Source organism: Gambusia affinis, linkage group LG10 (assembly GCF_019740435.1).
Source record: "Gambusia affinis linkage group LG10, SWU_Gaff_1.0, whole genome shotgun sequence".
NCBI classification, from domain to species: domain Eukaryota; kingdom Metazoa; phylum Chordata; class Actinopteri; order Cyprinodontiformes; family Poeciliidae; genus Gambusia; species Gambusia affinis.
This window is the reverse complement of record NC_057877.1, coordinates 25,753,503-25,778,189: the sequence shown is the minus strand read 5'-3', so window position 1 is coordinate 25,778,189 and position 24,687 is coordinate 25,753,503. Positions and strand designations below refer to the sequence as shown.

Sequence of the window (24,687 nt, the reverse complement as noted above, 5' to 3'; positions counted from 1 at the left end):
ATTCCTAAGTTACTTTCCCTGGCCTTGTTTCATTGTTACTGCTGCAGATACTAGTCCTACTTTGTCACCCGTAGAGTCTATACCTAAATATGCTACTACTAATGCAACAAAAAAGATGCACACCGATTTCACGTTACTTTAGCTCCAATTTATAATTCACTATCACTCAGTGTTTCGATTCAACAGTATATGTTACAAAATGATTGAGTTTGATTGAATGCAACAGTATGCAGGTAACAGGGATGAGACTATGCACTAATACTTTGCATCAGGTTCAATATAGGTTATTGGTTTTAAAAACTTTCAGAAAAATATTTTTTGTGATTCCAGTATATTGAGCCACTTTGCAAAAATATCTGCCATGTAATGAACAGACTCATCAGCCTGTGTGTTACTCACCAGAAAGCGTAAATGTTTTTTCTAGATTATGAATTATAGACTAATCCTTCCTACTATGTGAGAAAATGTGTACTTTCCCTACAATCATAGAATCATAATTCTATGATTGACGAGGTCCATTCAAACCAAGAATGGCAGCTGAATAACAGTTCTTTACATGAAATCCTTCTCCATATTGACTTTGGTAACTGACAACTGATATGAAGCTGTGAGACTGTGTCGTGCTAAATTTACTAATGTTGCATAAATCTGATTGGAATAACATTTTATATTACACTTCCTTAGACCAGACTGAGCCAATATGAAGGGCAAGTACATAGCTGCTCATAGTCAAACAAAGCCTTTGCCCTGTTTTTACTGCACAACAATAAAAGCTTATTGTTCTCAAGCAGCCACTTACCAATTTATAGAGCCACCTCTCAACTGAAAATTCAGCTTAATTATCCTATTTCACACACGATCAGCTCTTATGAATCCCCTGTAAGTCAGACTTAATTGATGATCTGTCAAACTTGTGCAAGTGATAAGGGCATTTACTCTCACTTGAAAAATTCTGAAATAAATGGTTATAACAGGCCTTTTCTTGAGTTAATATATTTTTATTTAGATATTCCCAAATGTCTTTTGCATAACAATGTTTTTTTTTTTTTTTGTAACATGTAGCATAATAAAAAATGATGCTCTGTACCTATTCATACCAAAGAAACTGTGGGTGTGTCCCATGTGACTCACTTTCTCTTTTAAACTGTTTGCAGGGCCAATTGATATTCACAACATTGCAGAGTATTTGGGAATTCTTAATGTTCCACCGACACAGTGAGAAAGAGCGTAGGTATTTTGCATAAAAAGACATTAAAGCGAAAAACCTCATCAATCAGTGTAGCGCTGCAAGCATTGCCGTTGAAAATTTATTGCATCTTTAAACGTAGCAGTACTAAGAGTTCTCCACATTGAAATCATAAAACTGTAACCCTCACTGCCAATCTAGTCTACACTGTCTGCAGTCCATATTCATCATGTGTCATACTATCACCGTCCATTTTTCCTTGTGACAAAATGGGGTCTTAGAGCTGACTTAGTCTCGTAAACATACCTCATAATTAATAAATTATCTTAGCAGTAGCATCCAGCGCTTTGAACCCTCCTAATCAATCACATGGGAGAATAGCTAGATGGTAACCAAGCACTTTGATAGAGAAGGCAGTTGTGTGCAACAATGCTTCGATCCCTCCCTCCTTTTGAGGGAAATTTAAGAAAGTAGTTAATCAAAAGTTCATTAGCATAGAGCGCCTTGCTCAGTCCACCCCTATACCCTGCTATAATAGACACTTAGGCAGTCTGTGTGAGGTGAATAATAAGTGTGCTCCCATTTCCACTTGTGTTTGTTCAACTGAATTAAAAACCTGCATCATACACCATCTGTCTAATGAGTTTTTGTTTTTCTTTTGACCCCAAGACGAACATCAGCTTAGATTCCAATTTACTATTTAGAAATGACCAAAAAACAAGAATGTGGCTTAGGGGTATTGGAAATGGGAAGGATTAATATTTATTTATGATCTTTACAGTATTTTATAAAGGAAATTTTTACTTTACTGCACATTATTGCAATGGCCTGATACCTTTATAATTCAAAGAGCCAATTTTGCTCCATGAACAACTACATTAAAGTCATTTAGACCTGCAAAAGTTGCATGACTTTTTGAAATATGACAACTTAATTGTGTCATTTTAAAATAACCAAAACTGCATTTCTAAAATAAAGAAAGTCACAAAACATTTCCAAAATTACCTTTTATAAGGGGATATGATATTTATGGAAAATGCTGTAAAAAAAGTACATGGTTTTCAACCTCAAACTTAAAAAATGGTGCTGGTATTTTCTGTTTTTTTGGTGTGGAAATTTGTAGCAACTATTCCATAAACTCTGGGGTACTTCTAATAGCCACATTTGTTTTGATATATACAGTACAGACCAAAAGTTTGGACACACCTTGTAATTGAATTGAATTCAATTACAAGGTGTATCCAAACCTTTGGTCTGTACTTACTATATATATATATATATATATAAGTGTGTGTGTCTATTTAGATTACTGAGCTCTATCTACATGTCATGCAATCCGCCCACTGATTATTTACAGGACTTTTTTTTCCCCTCTATCATCTAGTATTGGTTAGTCCATATTCTCTGATTTAACAGCAAACAGCTGAACAGACTTTCAAGTAGTTATAGATAAGTGCCTAAATGTTCTATAGTAGGGAACTTGAATTGTCCTTTCTTTCCCTGAGTATTATGGTCCTTGGGATGAAAATCATTTAATTTATTTAGTCATAATAATGTCAGCAGAACTCTCTGTTGTTCTCACTCCTCTGTTTTCTGCTGTTTGACAGGCAGTTATTCTATGACTGTCCCTTCCAGACACCCAGGGCCCAGGGCCAGTCAGACAAATTACTTCCTTTTAACTCAGCTGTCAGTCAGATATTTAGTGGATCCCCCCAAAGGATGTTTTTTCTTTGTGAGGACTTGTAAAAGACTAATGCAGTATTGCACAGAAGGCGTTAGACTGCACTTCCATGTAACACTTGTGAACAGATTCAGAATACAGCGATAAGATGGTCAGTCAGCTGAAAGAACACCCTTGCTACTAATAGACATTAGTTTCATAGGAATAGTTTGTGTTATTTTATTTGGTGAAAATTTGTCTTTTGGTATATTAGGAAATTAGATCCCATCAAAGTTTCCTCTCATCTGAATGGTGAGCAGTGCTTCGAGTCAAGTGTAAATTGCTCCATTTAAGAAAGAAAAAATTTGGAAATTGCATTATGTTATGCTACAATGTATGTCTTGAATGCTCTTGTGTGATTCATCTTCCATATTTAGTTCTCCTTGTTTCATAATCAGCTTTATTTGTCTAGTTTGTGCACACAAACAGGACAGCTGATTTCAGCATATTTCCTGAAGACAATGATTGATAGCACAAAGTCAATCACTTAACATTAAAAGCAGTAATTTGTATGTTTTTTTTAATTTATTATTATTATCATTATGCAACTTTTTTTAAACAAGAACTGAGTGTCCAGGTTTTGACCTATTGTGGATTTTCTCCAGTCCAGACATGGTGAAAATTTTACATACAAATGCAAATGTATACCTACAACCAGTATTATTTGGATATAATTGCCTTTCACAGTTGCACAGCAACTGTGGTGTTTGTCATTGAAAGCAAGGCCTTATCCTATTTCCGCTTACTTTATTAGTTTAAGCACCACATATACTTTAATATGCAGTTTCACAGTGAGAACCATCTTAGCAATACAGCAGAAGCTAATATCTCCAGTTTTCCTCATTTTTGTTCCTGGGGAGAGTCTCATTGTGCTACTTCTAAAACTTACCTAGAATTACACATGTCTGCAGGTTCTTGGTTAGTCATAGTCTAGTTGAGAACACATATTCTTTCTTGACTCTCCTTTAGAGTAAAAGACTCTTTGTTGGAAACTTCCAAATATTAATGTGACCACCCCTCTGTTTATGGTGTTCTTCAGTTTCAGTCATGTCTTTTTCCTTGGATGGGGCAAAATGTAATGAACCAAGTTGTTGCTTAGGTCTAGCAAAGTGAAATTGGTGAAGAATTCTTTATTGGAGATTACCGGATATTTGGAATGCCTTTGGATAAATGTGATATCAAATTGTACTGGGCTTTCTCACCAAAAATATTTTCGATGTATTGAATCTTGACCTTGTAATCTGCCATGGTTTGTAGGTTTGGGATGGTCACAGTGTATTTTCCTTAATAAACAATTAGTGAAAAATGTACAGACTTTGAGCAAAGAAGCAAACACCAAAATGGCAGTATAACACTTGAGGACAATTTAGAGAAACTCCATGAAGAAAGACCCCTCACTGGGATTCTAACCCAAGACCTTCTTGCTACAAGGCAACAGTGATACCAACATCCAGCCCTCTGAGACACAATTACTTAGCATATTTACAATTTCCCCTACAATTGTGCAGTTGTTTCTTGAGTTATATAAATGTGGTATTATTTCTGAGTGGATGGCCTGGAGACAGATATTTTTTTCTGAATTTAAAGTATCTCCATCGCTATCATCTTGCCACAACAATAATGGCTAAATGCCAGACTGGTTTCAAAACAGCAATTATCAATTAGTAATGTTTTAGTGCTCAAGGCACTTCTTTTATACAGTTCCTGGCCTTCATGTACATCATTATTTTCATATACATACCTTCACGTTAGGTAATGGAGCCGCTATGTGCTGATAAGTATATGAATGCACATTCTCATTGTCACTGCAGGAATTATCAGACATGATCTGGCACTTATGCTTATATATTTTGGGCAATGATTTTGAAGGAATTTCCATTTTCATGGCTACATCAAATTTGTTTTAAGGAAAAAAATGCAATGAGGAGTTTCTTATTCATTATAAGGAAGAAAGAAAGAAGAAAGGGGAATCCCACAACTAATACAGACTAAGTAGGAAAAGCAGATAAATAGGGTCTTCAGACCCATTCAATAAATTAGAGGATTATTGAAAAATCCACTTATTTCAGGAATTTTATCACAATTGAAACACATTGTGTACATTAATTACACACAGATGGATGTTTGAAACCCGTTTTTGCAAATTATGATAATTTTACATTTGCAGTTAATGAAAATGTGCTTTTTTAAAAATTTGAATATTACATTAGACCAATAAAACATTAGCACATAGATGTTAACTTATTGAAAAGTATGTTGTATACCTGATGAAAGGTTATCAATTCAAAAGGTACAGTTGTGTCCCATCAGGATGCATACTGTATTTACTGAATATGAGTCTAGTTTCTGAACCACAAAACCAGAACAGTTGAAAACTAAATTGCATTCAGTTGTAGAGGTAGAACCTGTCAGCCAATGCTACAGAAAACACAGCAATGTTCAAAACTTATTTTACAACACAAAACATTTGAATGGTATGAGATGAAAAAATGCTGGTGAAAATAAAAATGAGAAAGAAGAAATATGAGATGAATAAAAATGGAATGAGTCTGGAATGGGCAAATCCCAGAGGTGCTATTGATCTGTGGCTGCAACACACACAAACACAACCGTGCTGCCAGGAAGCACGCCGGTGGTCAAATATGTATAATTGATGGAGTTGGGTTTGACACAGCCGTGTAATGTGATCTGGGGCTGGAGTCTCTTTGGTGTTATACCAAGTGTGTGTGGGTGTGTGTGTGTGTGTGCGATGGGGTGCATGTGCCTGTTTGAAATGAGAAAGGACAGAGATTTGTTGTGGGCACTCATTGAAAATTTGATGCGTAAGAATGCTGTATTTTTCATTTTTACCAGCCCCCATGGAGGAACAATGGCTTGTGCAGTAATGGGTTTTACCGTAGGGGCCTTTGTTCTCACTCACATTCACAGAGTTTTTTGAGAGACCTATTGACAAGCTGTGAGATACTTTAATTTAATTTTAGACATTTTCATCAGAAAAACAAAAAAATAAATGCAGCCAATACGATATTTTGTACAAATTGTATACACATCTGCATCTATGAATTCTTTTAGTCACCTTTTTTATTTTTGACTGATTTTTGCTTGGATTTCAGCTGTGTGTATACAAGGAATTTATTAGGTTGTTGCTGGTGAAGAAATCTTTACCATTTCATTCCCAGCTACATTTACACACAGTAGTGCTTGTTTTTCTTCAGCATTTCTTTTTTTATCTTTGTGCATTTGTGTATTTCACAGCTTCGTGCCTGGCTTGACAGTGTTCTTCTTTGTTCCACTGTCGCTGTGTGTCTAGTTAAATTGCAGGCCTTTGAGAAGAAATCGATTTGAGCAACAAGATAACTAAGTTATCAAACTGTTTCATTGACTGGCTGTCCCTTTTCTCTCCATTTCTCGTCCCATTTTTGCCTTCCCTGTCTTCTTTCTCTATTCCCATTTTCCCCTCCTTTCTGCCATGTTTCCCTTCTCTGTCATTCCCTCTGTCTTCATTCTTTTGCTTCCCCGCCCCTCTCTCGCAACAGGCAGACAGACTTGTCCTCCAGAGAAGTTTGATTGTGGAGGTGTAGCCAGCAAATGTGTTTCGCTATCATGGCGATGTGACGGAGAGAGGGACTGTGAAAACGGAGCAGATGAGGAGGAGTGTCCTGCAGGTAAGTCTGTGATGAGTATTTTGAATGTCACGAACACGACAAAAGACCTGGAATGTCTATAGCTCCAAAGTGAATTTCACATTTACACTCTTCAGTTGCTTCAAGTACATTTTGAATTTAGGGAATGCAGCTGTATTTATTACATTGCTAACAATCAATGTTTCCACAGTACAGGCATAACCTGCATTGTTAAATAAACCTTGGACATTTGAATCTGCTATCTGTCATAAAGCAGGACCATAATGGGCACTTATAAGATCTCTAAAAACACCAAAATCTGTTTGGCTGTCCAGCCTCCAGCCGACTGCTTTAGAGATTAGCCTTTCATAGTTTTCCAAGTGGAGTGTTAAACGTTTACTTGAATGGAAGGGATATCTCATTGCTTTCTTTGAAATATATTTATAAGGAGGAACCTTTGTCAGAGATGATTCTGAACATTGCTAACTTTGATACTGCATGACATCTCCTGTTGTTCTGCATTGCTCATCTGAACTTTGAAAACTCAGCTGTGCAGGTGGCGTCATCCTGCACAGCTGAGTTTATGAATGGCCAGAGGCAGCTCAGATGGGGATGGTTCTTATGGGTTTATGCTTTGTGAAAGAGGATATATTGGTTGCACTAGTAAGGATGCAGAAAGCAGTAGATCTAAACAAGTTTCACCACAAATATTCTGTGTTTGTAAGGTGTGAAGAAAGTTGCAGTGCCATATGTTTTACTATTCATTAGTCTTTTCACATGACCAGGCTTCCATGCTTACAGCAAGCATCAAAGATGTAAATGAGACATTGATTTCTGTTTATGTGAACTTCTGACATGGAGCTTTATTGATTTTCAAGCAAAGAGGCACGTATAGCATTTTTCCCAAACAAATTAGGTTGGATTCAAGATAACCCAATATCTTGGAAATGTTTGTGTCCTTAATATGGTTATGAACATCTGTAGGAATTGCTTTTTTTTCCTTTTTCACTAAACCGATGTTATGCTATTTGTGAAGAACAACTATTGTGTCCACACACTTGAACGTCCAACAAAATAAAATAACCTTATATTTTATACAATTTTAATGCTTGAGCAAACCTACCATCTTTAGTAATTAAAACAAACAAAAAAAGCAAGTTATTAAAAGATATTAAAAGATATCTAATAATAACAACTAGCAGACAATAAAATATGTGACATTTCTTTAAATATTTGCAGCTATATCTGCTTTTTATCCCATTTTGTGTTCTTAAAGTAAAAGAAGTGCAAGGATTTTGGGCTTGTTCTCTGGCTATTAATAATTTAGATCCCCCCTGGCAAGTATCAGAGCAGTTAAATGTGCTGTTTCTTTCATCTCCTGCCTCTCAAAGCACTTGATTGTTGAATTTATGTGCTTCCAGGAAAATAAAGCTGTTCATATAACAACTTGCTGGAGATTATAAATTTGAAGCAATAAAAAATCAGTTTAGATTACTTTTTTCTGTTAAATTTGTTGAAGTTAGCTGACGATACATCATACATTGTACATCACATATCACCAGTACAGCCATGTCGGTTCATGATAATTCCACATTTGCCAGTTTTTTCCATCATTCTAATTCAGTTTATTTATTTAGAGACTTGCAGCGGTTGCCAGTCCTGCAAACATTCTGATTTCAAATTTGGTGTTAACATTTTTAGCTGGACTGAAGTTAGACCCAAACTTCTGACTTATTCCGATTTAACTCTTTCATATTCTGCTTTTCGAATTCTTAGAATGAGTTCTAGATTTTTGCTACAAATGTTGCTCACATTAGCGAGTAATAGATGTTTATTTATTTTAATTGATTTAATTATGGACAATTACAAGTTCATTAGAATATTAGACGCATTGTTTTTTAGTATTAAAGCAGCTTTGCTCATTTTCAACTCCAGCCCATATGAGGCTTTTGAAAGATAAAACACTGAGAAAAAAAAAGGATGAAAATAATAGAAGTAAAAACTGCAACAAAGAAAGTAACTCAATCTTATCCTGCTTTTTCCCATGCCATCTTTGTTTCTCTCTTTTCCAATTTATTAAAAAAGTTTATCTCTTTACTTTCTTTGGATCAGCACCTTTTTCTTTCAGTTCTATCTGATATGGAGATCAAACATAGACTTCATGTTCTTTCTGATGCCTTTCATCTCTGACCTATGTTAGCTTCTGTCCATTATTGTAGGCTGGTTAATAAAGCTGTTTAAAATTTCATAGAATTCTCAATGATAATTGATTTTGTGCTTCATGTGGTTTGACTGTATATGAAGTGTTATGGCACTCCTGCTGTTATAATAACCTGCCAACATCATCTTTTGATCTATCATTTAGAGATGTAGGAATGAGTATTAATATTAATATTAATGTGCGTAGAAGGCTTGCGTTAACTGAAGGTTGACTGCAGAGGCCACGCAGAGCTAAATTGGACTGTGAAGTGGTAGTTCTCGAGCAGAAATGTTCAGAGTTTAAGTCCCCATCCTTACCTGTACTAAAGTCCTGAGGCCACATATTGAATCAGGCAATGGCCTGGATAGGATTATCCATATTTGCATTTGGTCTTGTTAAATAGAAAGTAAATCCTCTTTAATTCTTCAGGGAACATATGACTAGGGTTAGGCAGATTTATCACTATCGATATGCATCAAGCAAAGAATAACAAATGTTAACATGTTTTCACTGGGTTGCATACATATATATTTTTAAGAACTCAAGTTGAATATTCTACCAATGTTATCTGGGGATTTTAAACCACCCAAGTTTCCTTTCTCTCAAAGTGAAAAGATTACAGACATTTATTAACCTGAACTACAATACAGAAAAATCCAGTTGCAACATCAGTTCCTGCTGAGTTATCTATTTGAATTTTATAGCAGGTAGAGAAGCAGTAATACTTAATAAATCAATTTATTATTTTTACATACTTATTAATGCAGATAACTTAATATTTTAAAAGGGCAATGTCTTGTTTAGTTGTGTAAACCAGTAAGCATCTTCAAAAATGTCATGTTTTTTAAGATTAAAAAAAATACAACGCTCACTGTTCATAAACAAAGTTCTGAATGAGCCGCGAGCATGAATTCATTCATTCGATGTTGATGTAAATTTGTTATTATGAAAACAGATTTCCAAAGCCTTCATTCAACCACTAATCCTTACAAACCCCCCCCTTTCTGATTCCCTCTCCTTTGCTCCTTCCTTCAGTAGCTATAGTTGGAGGACAGCTAATGTTAATTAGGGGCTCCTAATTGAGCATATCCAAATGTTGAATAAAACATGAATCCAGGAGGAGAGGTTCTTTATTACATTTAGTTAGAAGAGGCCTCTAAAGAAAGTTTATGTGCCTTTAATTTATGTTAATGTGGAATTCCATTTGTTTAGGGACACAGTAGAGATCTACGTTTATCTGCTTCGGGGTGCATGTGTTTGTGTGTGTGTGTGTGTGTGTGCTTGTGGGGAGGGTGGGTGATTAATTTATATTTGGGGAGATATTCTGTTTTGAAGAAATATGGTTTCCTATTCTATGAATAGTGTTTGTTTTGGCTTTTAATTATTAGCTGAAGAGAATTTAAAAAAGTGTTATTTGTATTGCACTTTCAGCAACAAGGCAGTGCAAAGAGTTAACTAAACATGTTTTTGGTGAATGTTATGCACTTTAACAATAACATTAATTCAGTTTTTTTTTTTCATATGGACTTTAGTTTTACATTGCTAAAAGTTTTAATGAATTTTAAATGAGTAAGGAATCTCTTTCTGTAAAGTAAAACTGTAACATGATATAGGCAGTTTTCTCTTGCAACTCTTTAAAATGGGAAAGGCAAAATAACCCGCCAGTTGGAGCTAAAGCCATTAATGTCGACAAAGCAATAATTGAAATATTTCAAACAATTGGAACTCGGTCGAATATGGCTGGATGAGAATTCAGCATTATCATTATTCACTACAGTGAGCAGGTAGAATGTAATAAAAAAAATGGTAAGATTAGGTGAGAGATACTCAGAGCATTTCATTGGAAGGATAGATTTTTGTATTTTTCAGCTTTTTATTAATCTTACCAGTGGTGCCTATACACCCAGAGGGTGGTGTAACACATGTCATATAGTTATAAAGGACAGAATCAATGTCTATTATTTACAAACCATTTGAACATTATTTTGCTTTATTTTTTTATTTGACACCTTATTACTTGTATTTGTACATATATGCAATATGGAAACAAAGGAGGTTTATGAAAATAGAGCGATTTCACATTGCAATATTTAGACTGAAGTCTGTCTTTTTTTCATATATTTTATAAATACATAATTTACATTTTTCTTTCCCTTTAGACTGTCAAAATGTTAAACCACAGTTACCATAGCAAATGTATTATATATATAGAAATGTAACTGTTTTTCTTACTTCAATGAGCAATTTTTTTGGTAGATCTTCTTAGGGTAAACCCCATTCTTCTTTTTCATTGCTAGATTGGATTAAGTAATGTAACATGTAAATTTGTTTGAGTACCCATCTAAATATAGACTATTCTGTAAACATGAACATGCTGTACACCTCTTAAAGATGCATAATAAAATGATTTCATGTTTTATTATAGTAGGATTCTTTTATAATTCATTGATTTAACGAGTTCTGTCACTGTTTGGTTTTGACCTTTTTGACCTTTTTCACTGTCCTCCTTTCTCTGCATAGTGACGAGATAAACCTGGCTCCTCATTTGGTCTCAGTTCCAGTTTAAAATTTTGACTCCATATTTCAGACAGCTAGCCTTTTTGTCTTTAGCACACTCTAACTTAAGCTCAACAAACATCTCACTGACCTTATTGGCATGGCTTTCCCATTCTGAAGAGAAATGCGACTCAGACGAACTCAACTTACGTATCCTCTGTCTACACATGTCACTTTTTGCTTCACATTTGATGCACTCTGTTGACGGGGAGTAAAACGGTCAACACAAACAGAGGATGCTCAGATGAACTTCATCTAGGCCCCAGGGGACCTTTTGATCTTTTCACATCCCCCTGTGCTGCTGACTTACATTAGGGCAAGTTGTTGCTGAATCGATGCCCGCCATGGATGCGTTAGCTGGTGTTTTATCACAGAATATTGTAGGGTAGACTAAAAGGATTACCTTATGTCTGTGAACTTTGTGTGTATGTGTGTGTTGCTCTGGTGGAAAATGAGGAAATCTGAATGCAAAGTGATGCAAACTCTATGTGTAAAGTGTCAATCTGTCTATAACTCATGAGCAGTGAAGTGTATCTGATGAATTTCTCCTGATTAAACTTTGATTCTATTCTAAGAACAAAGAAAAAAGTAATAAAGAGAAGATTCCTGGTTATTTTCTCCTGCTTCACCCACATGTCTATTGGAAGATGTTACTACAAAGAAGTGTTTTCTTCCTACCACTCCCTCTTTCATTTATAGTCCTCCGACTGCTCTCACTGTGTGTGTAGGTGTACTGTAATGGAGTGCCAGCACACAAACAGGCTCACTGGGAACCCAGAGGCAGTTGCACTTCAGACCCAAACAAGCTGGTTTCTAAAAAATGGCTTTAATACCATTACCCTTCTCCCTTTCAGGTGCATTTCCATCCTCTTTCATGCACACGGAAATACTGTACACACTCTCAAAGTATCGCAACAGATCACAGCAAATACATGTGCTGAACAAATGACCCAGGTGAAAAAAAATGTTTGACTCCAGCTAAACAGGGTAGTGATATAATGCATGAGTCACAGAAGAAAGATTTATTTTCCTCTTGCTGTTTTTTGTCCAATAATCCATATGATGCCTCATTACTACATCACCACCATATTGAACCTCACTAAAACTTTAACTTATAACCCATGAGGTGAAGTTAATAATGTCACCAGTATCCTCACCTCTGTAAAGCCACCACATTTTCATCAGATTCACATGAGCACAGCTGCACAAGATCCCGCTGTCAGTATTTTTTTTTTTTTTTGTGACTGAGCCTAACGTCTGTGTAATCAGAGTTCAGTTTTAAGTGTGTTTCACTTACGAACAAGGGCTTATAAATTTAATTTGCAAAATGGGGCAGCTGACAACCAGAGAGCTTCCACATGTGTGTATATAACACTACATATCTTTTTATGTGTATGAAGGTAGGAGAAACTGGCATTAAGTTTTGGAGAGTTGTTCCTGTTGCAAAAATAAAAACTGGGACTTTTAGCAATAAAACTTTAACTGCTGGTTCTCTTTCTGCAGCTGTCTTTATCAACATTCACAAAACATTTCAAGCTTAGACTCGGGCATCTTCAATCAATCTTTGTGCAGTTTTTAAAACTACACAAAGTTAATCCACTTCTGTCGATCCAACTTAAAATCTAACTTCCTTCAAGTGGCTAAATTATTTATCAGTTAGCCAGCATTTTTTTTTTTTTTTGGTTTTTTTCTAATTTGAAAATGTTATTAAGAAGTCTTCTACTAAACATAAAACCTTTTCTGTCCTGCTCCTTTTTATCCATCAATTATTCAACATTGCAATGTTTAATAATTACTTTCTTTAATCCAGCTTTAACACGAATGGCTCTGTTTGAGATTAAGTCTGTCTTCAATTATTTATGTTGTTCCTAAACCTGTGTCTTGAGAAAAACAACAAAAGAAGAAAAAGTTGCTTCAAACATATTTTTAACCACCTGGCTGAATCCAAACCATCCCACATAAAAGGACATAACAGAATAATTGTCGTAATAGATTAAAACACTTTCATCTTATTTTTCCCCTTTTTTTATATATAATTCATGGTTAATTCATATCACAAAGTTCTTGGACTGAATATTATAGAAGGGAATGCCAGATGCAAACAGGTTGTTCAGCTGCATGTGTTTATCATGGAGTGTAAATACTGATAATGACCCAAGACACCAAAACAAACAAGTGACTACCGTATTTTCCGGACTATAAGCCGCTACCTTTTTCCTATGCTTTGAACCATGCGGCTTATAGCCCGGTGCAGCTTTTTTCTGGATTTTTCTTCAACCGCCACGGGGCTCTTTAGCAGGAAGTGAATCATTGGAAGTCAAAATTGGAATTCAAAGAAGAAAGTGCTAATTTTCATTTAGAACAAGCACATGCTAGCACTAGGCACAACGGAGAAATTTCTTCAAACTCATATGATGCAGCTTTTAAGTTGAGGGCTATCGATCCGGCAGTACAGGAAGGAAATAGAATGGTTGCACGTAAGCTTGGCGTGAATGAAACCACGGTTCGTCTTTGCAGATGAGGGCTGCGCCTTAATAAATCTAGGAGATTTATTAGAACGCTGCCCTCTGCTGCAGAAAACCGAGAGCAGCAGAGATACCATCGGCTTATAGCCCGGTGCGGCTTAGATATGTACGTTTCCATTTTTTTTTGTTTTTTTTTTTTATTGTAGGTGGGGCTTATAGTATGGTGCACTCTATAGTCCGGAAAATATGGTAAATCTTTAGAACTTTGACATTTTTTGAAAAATGGTACACACAAACACTCATTATTTTCCACCTACTTCAATATTTTTGCAAGGACATTCATCACAACCCACCTGCACACACAATCATTGCACTGGGATAGCTAGTAAAGCATTTCATATTTAGGCCTAAACTGCTGTCACATGGCTTTGTGATTGAGCTGTCGAAACATGCATGTGCACAAATCCCACAGTGCCCTCTTGTCATGGATGTAGTTAAAAAGTGACATTCCCTCAGGTTCACCAGTCAGGTAGCATAAAGAGTTTCAATCGCTCGGTGAATTCGGTTCTGTTTTTCTCCTCATAAGCTGCCGTTTCTCTTGGATTCTCCAGGCTCCGCTGCAACAATACATCAAGGCATTTTCTTTTGTGACTTTTTACTCTAAATTTGACATACAAGTAGCAAAGTCAGTGTAACCAGTATAGGTGAACTAAGGATCTCCTTTTAAAATGTTGTTGTGGAATTGATGGTAGAAGGAATATTTTTTGTGAGATAGTGTCTTTTTATTGCTGTTTAAAGTTCCTGTGACCTTAAATCAGCCAAAAACAAGTTATATATGCTTTTTGTATTTCAAAAACTAGTTGTACTTACAGTAATATATGTATAGTATTTAAGCATAATATATGTATGCTTAGATCTATGCATCGTGGGCATGAATTTTCTATTGTTTTGCACTTTTTTTTTTTTTTTAACCCAGTTAAATTGTAGCAACAATCAACTAAACTGGATTTAATAACGAGAATTAGCAGTACAAGGATAAAAATTATTGTGGATTTTCCCTGACTCACACTTAATCAAAATTTTACATGCAGACTTTAATAAATTCAGAAACTACCAAAGAGATTTGGAAAAATGCCTTCAACAAGCTTACAGCGTAATCCTGGCTGGATATTTGATCAGTCTTATTCAGTAATTTGTTTGTTTGGCAAAACCATGGCTACCAAGATTGATATCTTTAGAAAAACAATTACAAAAGCTTAATACTGCCCTGTTTTATTAAATCCAAAACTCATTTTGATGTGCATTTGAACTCTTCTTTCTGGTTGTAGCTCCCAGTTGTTTCTTTCCTCGTATGAAAATACAATGAATAAAATATTCAGGAGCCACTGAGTTTCAACCTTCTATGAACTGGAAACTGGTTGAACACCGGTATCGTTATCCACAGAGAAGTGAGTTTTACATTGGTACCACATGTTCAGCATATGGACATGGGAAAAAAAATTACAACTGGATGTGATAAAAGATGGCATTGATGAGCAATTTTGAGGAATCCAGATTAACTTTTCATTTCTGCAATAAAAACTTTAGCAATGTTCAAGCTTGGAGGTGACTGCATTATGCCCTGGGTCTGTTTCTAACATTGTAACTGAGGCTTTACACAAGTCTGATGGGACACTACCTCCAAATTCTTCAACTTCAACTTTAATCAATGGATATATGATTATCGACAACATAGGAGTTTAGTGTGCCAACATAGGAATTAACCTAATCAATCAAATCTGGTTTTAGAATCGGAAAAGCAGACTGACATCAGGCTTCTAAAAAGTTTCAACAAAATTGCTTCAATGAAAGTAATTAAAGTAATTAAATTAGGGGACAGGGTATTATAATCTTTGATTGCCTGAAAAATATGAGTAAAAAGTTCTTGTTATTGTGTAACTTCAACTTGTTAGCACTGTTCTCCTGTCTCTTCTTTTATTTCCTTTATTTTATTTAATCTTCAAACCAAAGCACGCGCTTCCCAACATGTGTCAGCATTGTTCTTTTTAAATCCCATCTGCCCAAGCAGCTGGAAAGTGATTTTTTTTTTATCATCTTTCTTTGTAGTTGTCAGTAAGTAGGTGTATTTGAAATGCCATCTTGTCTAAATATTTTTTTTTCATTTGGGATACAGGAACACTTTTATGTTATGTTACGTTGAAGATCTGCAGAACGGAAGCCCCCCTGTCTGGTGGTTTACGTGTGTTTGTTTGTTTCTGACTCCCTTCTGCACTGATGCCTCCAATATCTAATGCTGCTAAAACACAGATAAACACATGGTGAGAGCTCTGGAGAGTGGCTGCGTGTCAGGTTGACTAAATACACATACACACAGGCATAAAGAGTTGTAAACTATGTTGCATCGGCATTATAATCAATTTCTGTCTCTTCTCTCCTAACATCCGCTTTCTTTTTCACCCCAACTCCTTGGAGTTTTGACCTGAGGTAATTGGCTGGTTAACATTTCTAAGCTTGGCCAACACACAGCCATCTTTCTGCTGATGATTCAGGAAAGCAAACGCCTCTGGCGCTCTTGGTCCTCCGGCTAGTTTAATGATTTCATGGACACTGAGTAATGGTGACTGATATTTTTTAAATGCTACAGTTCATAAATGTGCAGGTTTTCACTGTAAAAAAATATCTCTTGGGGCATTTTCACAATTTTTTGTTCAGTGTCTTTTGATGTGTAAAAATTGTCATGTTTTGATTTTATTGTCTCTAATCAACACAACAAAAAGCAATATTCCCATGTAACTACATTGGAACATAATGGATGATATTGTACAACTTTGTCAACTTTTGATTTTAATAACTGGTTTTCCTTGGGTAAATAATACTACAACATGCATGAGCAGTACTCTTCTGGATCGATGTTTGGCCTCAGGGGTTCAGCTTAAAATCAGGTCTTAAATAACCTGGTTTTCACTTGCATGTGTTTATTATTCAGTGAACTCAGACTGTAGAAAAAAAATCTGGACATGGAGAAAAAAAACATCCAGAGTTGAAGCTAGATTGTTATTTGTCTAATTTTCTCTCCTTTTCATCTCCTCTCCTTTATCATGATGCTTATGTCAGTACAAATCAGTTGTAAAAAAAAAATAAACACACATCTTAAATGATCACACAAAACACAATTAAAGGACACTGGAGATTAAATTGAAAGTTTATATTGTCACATAAAGCAGCTTTTTACCTCCTCTTGTTTCTTCTATCCGCTTTTCGTGGCCCCCATTTTCCCAGCCTTGGTTGAAGGAAAATACAGGATGTGTGTGAGATCACTCAGAAAAGTGGTTTGGTGGTTGGACAATGATTTGTGCACCTTAACAAAAATGTATAACAAAAAAGCATGGGGGCATTGCTTGGTATGGTGATGCAAAGCAAGGTTTGAATTCCCAACTTGAGATCTTTGATGGATTTCCGATCCCTGCTCTTTCTGCCCTTTTCCTGTCTAATTACTGTCAATTAAGTCCATTGGTGCCACAAAATCACCTTATAGTTTGAAATAGACTGCAGTTAGTGCTGCTCCTTGGCTCACATTAGCTTAGCAGAGCCCATATTTGTGTTTCTACACACACACTTATACATGCATGCAATAAATTATTAATGGATTTATACATAAGAGTTTGCTGTTTCCTTGTTTGTACTGGACAAGAATTTGATTAATTGTCCTTCAGGAGGTGAATGAGCGGTGCCCTATCACACTATCCCATCTATTAGCTATCCGTTAATGTGTCTGGAAGAGGATGGATAGAAAGCTGTGACCCCAAGTTAAGCCAAAGCACCTATGACAAAATGTTAAGGTCTTGATCAGGGGTCTCAAACTCCAGTCCTCGAGGGCCGCAGTCCTGCAGTTTTTAGATGTACCACAGGTACAAAACACTGGAATGAAATGGCTTAATCACCTCCTCCTTGTTTAGATCAGTTCTCCAGAGCCTTAATGACCTAATTATTCTATTCAGGTGTGGTGCAGCAGAGGCACATCTAAAAGTTGCAGGACTGTGGCCCTCAAGGACTGGAGTTTGAGACCCCTTGTCTAGATGTAATCAGGTACAGATTAATGCAACCTATTTACAATTGCATTTACTGAAATGATCTAGTCTAGTGGATCTGCATAGCTGTGAGTCAGGAGACCAGCTGAAAAGCAAAGTGTGAGTCATCTGACTAAGCTTTTAAAAATTGTTATTCTCAGAAATTTTAGACATGCAAAAACCAACTCTGCAACTACTAATATAAACAGATATTTTAAATGCATTTAATAATTTCTTTTTTTTGCTCTGTAATTGGTCAGACATTTTGCTGACCACACTCTGTGTTTGGAATGCATTTCTTTTCTCCTACAGTATAACGGTCTGCACTACCTGTCTTGCTTTCTGATCTGTGGATTACATCTCTTGTGATAGAAGTCACAAGAGGCTGATAGATCTACCACCAGTAAGATCTTTTGGGTACCTGCAGGCAAAACTGATTTATTCACCCAAGACAAGACTAAAGGATTTAACTAACACTGTGTTATTGATATTTCCCTTTGCTCTTTGTCTCTCTGCAGTAGAAAAATGCCAGATGAAAGAATGTTGCACACTACAGAAGTTTCTGCTCTTGAGGTTTAAAACTAGGCTATGAGAATGTTTTTTATCACTTATCCCTCCAGATGCTACAAACAAATGTTAGTCAAGAAATTATTTCAATAGCATTTTTTTATGTTTCATCTTTGGATTGAAGATGGCTGAAAGTTTTTGTTTGTTTGTTTTTTTGTTTTGTTTTATGTATTTTTAAAAAATAACTTTAGAACGTTGTGATCTGGGTTCTTTAATATTTTTTAAATTTCTATTGTGTTGAAAATGTGTAATATTAACAGTTGTTTCAAAGAATGTTAGTATAGTGTTCAAAATATATCAATCTGAATTCTGAAAGAAAATGTCTCTTTCTGTTTGTGTCTCATGTCTCAAACATGGATACAACAGTGTGTGAAGCCTCAAGGACTTACCTTCATAACATTCATAAGATATTAGAAATATTTTGCCGGACAAAGTAATGCTTGACAGCAACTAGATGGTGCTTCATGAATCCCTTTGGTGAGAAATACTTTTCCATAAGATCTCATTACACCACTAAGAAAACAGATCTTTTCTTGGACTTCACATGAATCTTTGAACATTGGAAATGCTTACCTCTTTGTACCTAGCAAGCTAGCAAGCTACCACTTGAAAGTGGTAGCTTGCTAGATCATCCAGTCTAATTGGCTTCAAGGTTCTAACTTCTCTGTCAGCATAGGATTTGAATTCATGTAATTTATTTTTAAGTGTTCGTTTTACAAATTGTGCGTCATATAAATCACCTGATTCCTATTGGGATCAAAGATTAGGAAGATTCTATTGAGCTCATTTATAAGCTGTGTCCGAATTCAGGGTCTGCATCTTTCGAAGGACAGTTTTGTGCCGATTAGGTCACACCGTGGCGACAAGGCCTGTCCGAATTCAAAGACTCCTTCAAATGCGTCCTTCTTTTCCCCAGATTTGAAGGATGGGTCCGGTGTATCCTTCCCGGCCCACCATATCCCATAATACATTGCGGATCCCAACCGGACGATCAGGCAGAGCGTCAATGGCGGTGAAGAAAGACAAATTATTTTGCTATACTTTAAATGACACAGCGTGATTTAGCACAACGTTTTTAGGCGAGAATGTAAGTGTGTAAGTCTCAAATATCTGCTCGGTTCATCAATATGTCAATTAATTGCATATTACTCTGATATTTTTGAACATGTCTTCTCCCACTGTTTTAACAGCCAGCTCCCCTCACCAGCTGTCAGCTGGCCGGGTGCTTCAGGTTCGGTGTACGCTTAACTCCTGGTACATTGTTATAAAAACTCCTGCTAGCTTTCCCAATGAGTGGAAGTTAAACACAAATATTAGTCAGACAGGTAATACCTAGCTGTAAAATGTTTGGTTTACTAAAGTATTTCAAAGCAGAGCAAATTGGTTTGATTGATTAAAGTTAAGCCTTTAAGCATAATAGGTTTATTCAACTGTAATGTCCAATCTGAGATCTGGACAGTATTATATTTGTAAATGAATAATTTGTTTATATGTATTCCTTGTAGAAAAGTGCAATACATGTTTGAACATTTTAGAATCAAACTAAGAAATTTTCTTTTTTACTATGGAACATCCTTTACTTTAAAAGGTGAAGAATAATACAGAAATCAGTAATACATGACTGAAAAACAAATTTCGGCTCCGTTGTTTTTTTTCTTTTTTCTTCACCGCTTTCTGCTTCACGCTGTCACGGTTGCTAGGCAACGTGGATTATGCTGAGGTAGGTGTGGGAACAGTTGGTGAAAGCTAGACCTGTCTTAATTCACAGCTTTTCTCTTCCGGTCGACGTTTATTCGCAGTTTGTGAAGGACCCATCCTATGTAGACGTGTCCTTCGAAGGATGCAAATCCTGAATTCGGACACAGCTATATAGTGCAAATTCACAACACGTCATCTCATGGCACTTGACAAATAAAGAGGTTAATATGATGCAATCATACATATTTTCCAATTGATTCTCATCACACACTATAGTAAATTTACGTTAGTTATTCAAAGTGGTAAAAGAAAATTACAAATATTACAAATTTTTTAAGACTATGCATATTTTGTTTTTGTGCATTTCAGATTTTCTTATATCAGTTTGACTAGTATAACCAAACTACCTCATACTTACTGTTACTCTTAGAAAAATTTTAATAGTTTAATGCAAGCTAAAATTTTCAAACTGTCATAAATGTCTTGTATTGTTCCTACAATCAGAAAGACTGTAAAAACAATCTTGCTGATTGTTTCTACAGTGAACATGGTGCATTTCAGAACAGATTTTAGTCTCTCGTTGTTCAGCACCCCGGTGGGAACAATGCTGTTGAGCTTCTTGTCCATACTTCACTGTTTTATAGCCAACACTTCAGCAGTCTGCTGTTAATGAAAAACTCTTTGAAGCAGAGAAAAATACAAAAGGATTTTACCCAAGTAATGGTAAACTGTCACTAGCTGGAATATGTTTCTATTTTTTGTACACAAAATATCTTTTGATATTTGAGTATTTTCCTTGCAGAAACTCCTTGGAAAAGCTCACTCATCTAAATTATTAAATTACTTTGATTTGAGTGGGGGTGATTAACATGCTAGCTCTTATTGCTACCAAGGAAGAGATTTGCCTGTTATCATTATGACTTCCACAGCGTGGGCAGGTAAAGGATGGATATTGTGAAGTAGCTGCTCTAAAAACACTTTTTGTTTAACCTGTTTGGGCCTAGAAAATGTCACTGTTTTCATGTGGCAAATGGGGAAAAGAAGTTTATTTTCCTATAAAAGTGAAATACAGACAACTTCTTATATTGAGCATAAAAAAGACAAGGATAAATATGCATCCTCCACCAGTATTTCTGTGCAAACATGCCAAAACGCTACTGGAGAAGGTCGTGTACTAAAGCCAGCACCTGCTGCTGTGTCCTAGATTAGATGTATTCTCATTTTTTTCACACTAGATTTTTTTTTCAATTTGTTTGCTCTTTGCCTTTTGATGACAGTATGTTTTCACTATATTGTTTGGTGAGTAATGGAGAAAGAGAGAAGTTTATAGTTTGTGGAACAAATGTTTAGTGATACCAGCTGTTCTTTCATTGTGTCATTTTTTTATTGTTATGGTTATTCACTTGCTGAGTTGTTCATTCCTTACTGAAATCTCCTTTCATTCTTTTTTTTTTTCCACATGAGCCATTTTGTTCTATAGGACTTCAACTGAATAAGCTAAATGTTTTTGCTTTTAACTGAATTCCTCCTTTTACACATATAAGACTCAAAAGCTAAAAAAAAAACCCCTCCAATTGTACTCTGCTCATTAAAGATGCATACTTTTCTCCAGTCTGGAGAGAAGACATGGTGTTGCATCCATAGCATTCCTGTGAATAAACACAATCAAATTTCAACATCTGTGTACTTAATCACATTGTCTCTGATACATTTCCACATATATTAAAGCAGATTAGTGCTAAGCATTAGAATTCTACACACAAACACCACCCAATTGTGACACATTGTGGTGGCAGGACACTGCCACCACCATGGCAAGATGGTGCCATGGTGGCACCTGTCCAAATTCAAAGAGTACAGATTTACTTTTGCAGAGTAAAAAGTCTCTGATTGATGGAGGTTCAAGGGAACATTGCTGTAACTAAACAGCAATTCTGAAGGAAACCTTTTACAGGTTTCAAAAGCCTTAATCTGTTAGCCGGATGATGACCATAAACAAACAACTAAACTGACGAGGTATTGATTTAGATGAAGGCACTTTTTTTTTAGGATGGTCCTGTTAAAGTCCAGAAATTTAACTAATTCTTCAAGTTAACAATAACTTGAGTCTCTTTTATTTAAAATATGTTTGCTAAATACAGTCAGCGAATCTAAAATGCGAGTGAACTAACTCCTACTTTACAGGACGAGTGCTATCTATTTTCTGGGAGCATAGTGGCATTTTATAACACAACCAAGCAACCATAAGTTGTTATGAAAATGATTTATATATACAAAACAACTCAAACAAAACATGACTTTACATCAGGCACATTGAAATTGGCCTCTGTCACTTTAAGAACCTCCTACCCTTTCTGACACTCCTTCTTCAGCATGTCATCACAACAATGCTTCTTCATGCTGTCCATTCATTTTGTTTTCAGTAATAATATGGAACATTGTAGCTTGATAAGCCCAGCAGATGTTGTGGCTGATTGGTGTTTATGCATTCATTAAAAAGAACCTACTTTATTATATTTAAGAGAATCTTATTCACCCTTTTTGTCTCTCTGTCCCATCCTTTGTTCAGATGAAAAGGCATGCCCCTCCAAAGATTTCCAGTGCCGTAATGGAAAGTGCGTGGCACCCATCTTTGTCTGCGATGGTGACGACGACTGTGGGGACGCCAGCGACGAGGACAAGTGCTCTTCCCCCACCTGTGGCCAGCATGAGTTCCGTTGCAATGACTCTGAATGCATCCCCGCCCTGTGGAGCTGCGATGGTGACCCAGACTGCAAAGACAAGTCTGACGAGTCCATGGAGCGCTGCAGCCGCAGGACGGAGCCCCAGAAACCCGGCTGTCCGGGCGAGTTCCTGTGCGGCAGTGGAGAGTGCGTTCACATGCACTGGAAGTGTGACGGCGATGCAGACTGCAAAGATAAATCAGATGAAGCAAACTGTCGTAAGTCAGCTGTGGCTGTATCAGTGTTTGTGTAGTTGTGAGTGATGAGTGTGTTGACAAATGAGTGCTGAACACAGCCGGATGATAAAAGGATGCTGATCTTGTCATTATAATTGCTATCAAACAATCTCTCACAGACCAAATTTATTCTGCTAACAATTGTCTGTGTTGCCACAGGGTGATGTAGTATTCCCCCAGGCACATCAGCAGACTGCACTGTTCTGAGTGATTAGAAAAACTAATGAAATACTCCATCCACTAAGGGCTGACTTTATTAAAACAAAGACCATGAAGTTTATTTAAAAATTCTCTGCACATTATTGCTGTATTTTCAGGAATATTTTTTTTATTATTATTATTTTTATTTTTTATTTTTTATCAGGGTACATTTTTAAGCATCTGAACTAACAATTACATAGGTCTTCATGCTAGTTCTCATAACAATTTATGCTATACTAATGCAGTGTTTTGGTTAATTGATGTAATTTATCTGTTCTATGTAAAGCCTCTCTTTGACGGTTGAGCTCATTGTTGTATGGATGTGATATCAGTAGAAATGCATGACCTGCTGAATAATTGTTCATGTGTGTCACTTTCCTCCACTGGATGGATACACACAAAACGCTCACCTGCAATTTATTTTGAACAAAAACTTTGTGACAAATTTGCCACCAAACGAAGGAAGGAAGATCACCGATAACTATATCACCATGATTCCTAGGTGTGTTGCTATGCAACCATGTGATCTTCACAAGCTGAAGAAGAGCACCATGTTTGACTTTATGTGTTTTCTGAGTGTGTGCGCATGTGTGAGTGGGAAGTGAGGGTCCTTCATCCAGCGAGACCCCCATCTGGTCTCCTCTTCACACTCCCACACACCACTCAGTGAGATCACAGCAGCTTTGCATGTAAGCCATGATATGAGCACAGCCACACTGTGATGAATGCTTCCACAAACCTCAGCCCGATCAAGGAGCTCTGCAGTGAGAACATTTAGAAACACCCTTACATTTAGAAACACAGATTTGTGGGTTTTTATGCACAGAATAAACAGGCTAAATGTGGACTGGTGAAGAAATTCTAGGCTTGCTCACACCAAACCATTTTAATCATTTTGATTTGAAACTGTTGAAACTTGAACAGCTCCTAAATATCATGAGCAGATATCTATGCCAAGATTGCAAATAAATATAAATGCAAAGCATGAGAGTAAGGAAAAACAAATATGGCAGAGACATGCAATGAGATATTGACCGGTGACCGGTGACCGGAATTGCACAATTTTCAGATGATCGGCTCTGTTACGTGACCTCAAAATCGGATCTTTTTCCAAACAGTGAACACATCATATTTAAACACTACCAAATAGAGTGGACAGCACCTTTTCTGCGAGGACATGTTAACTAAGCTCAAATGTCAGGAAAGTATTTGAAAATGAAGCCAGATATTAAAAAGCAATTTAAAAGGAGACATGATTCCAATGGTTCAATCACCTGTGTCAGACTGTGAAACAGGAAATTCCATTCTATAGGAAGGCTTAATGCAGAACAGAAAAAGTGTTGTGTTTTTATTCTCTTGAGCTTTCAACCTCTGTCCTTCATGGATCATGAGAAATAATGAAATCAGAGAGTTCAGATTAAGGTTTACATTTTATTGAGAAAATA

At 36.3% G+C, this 24,687-nt stretch overlaps 1 protein-coding gene across 5 annotated transcripts in view; it reads left to right on the top strand.

Moving 5' to 3' along the window:
* Window positions 1-24,687, top strand: part of lrp8 (low density lipoprotein receptor-related protein 8, apolipoprotein e receptor) — a 155,854-nt gene that overhangs the window by 82,642 nt on the left and 48,525 nt on the right. For all 5 annotated transcript variants that reach the window (XM_044129167.1, XM_044129165.1, XM_044129166.1 and 2 more), the window contains exons 4-5: window positions 6,443-6,571; window positions 22,652-23,023. In XM_044129167.1, the coding sequence (XP_043985102.1) occupies window positions 6,443-6,571; window positions 22,652-23,023 (501 nt within the window). The remainder of the gene's footprint in view (window positions 1-6,442; window positions 6,572-22,651; window positions 23,024-24,687) is intronic.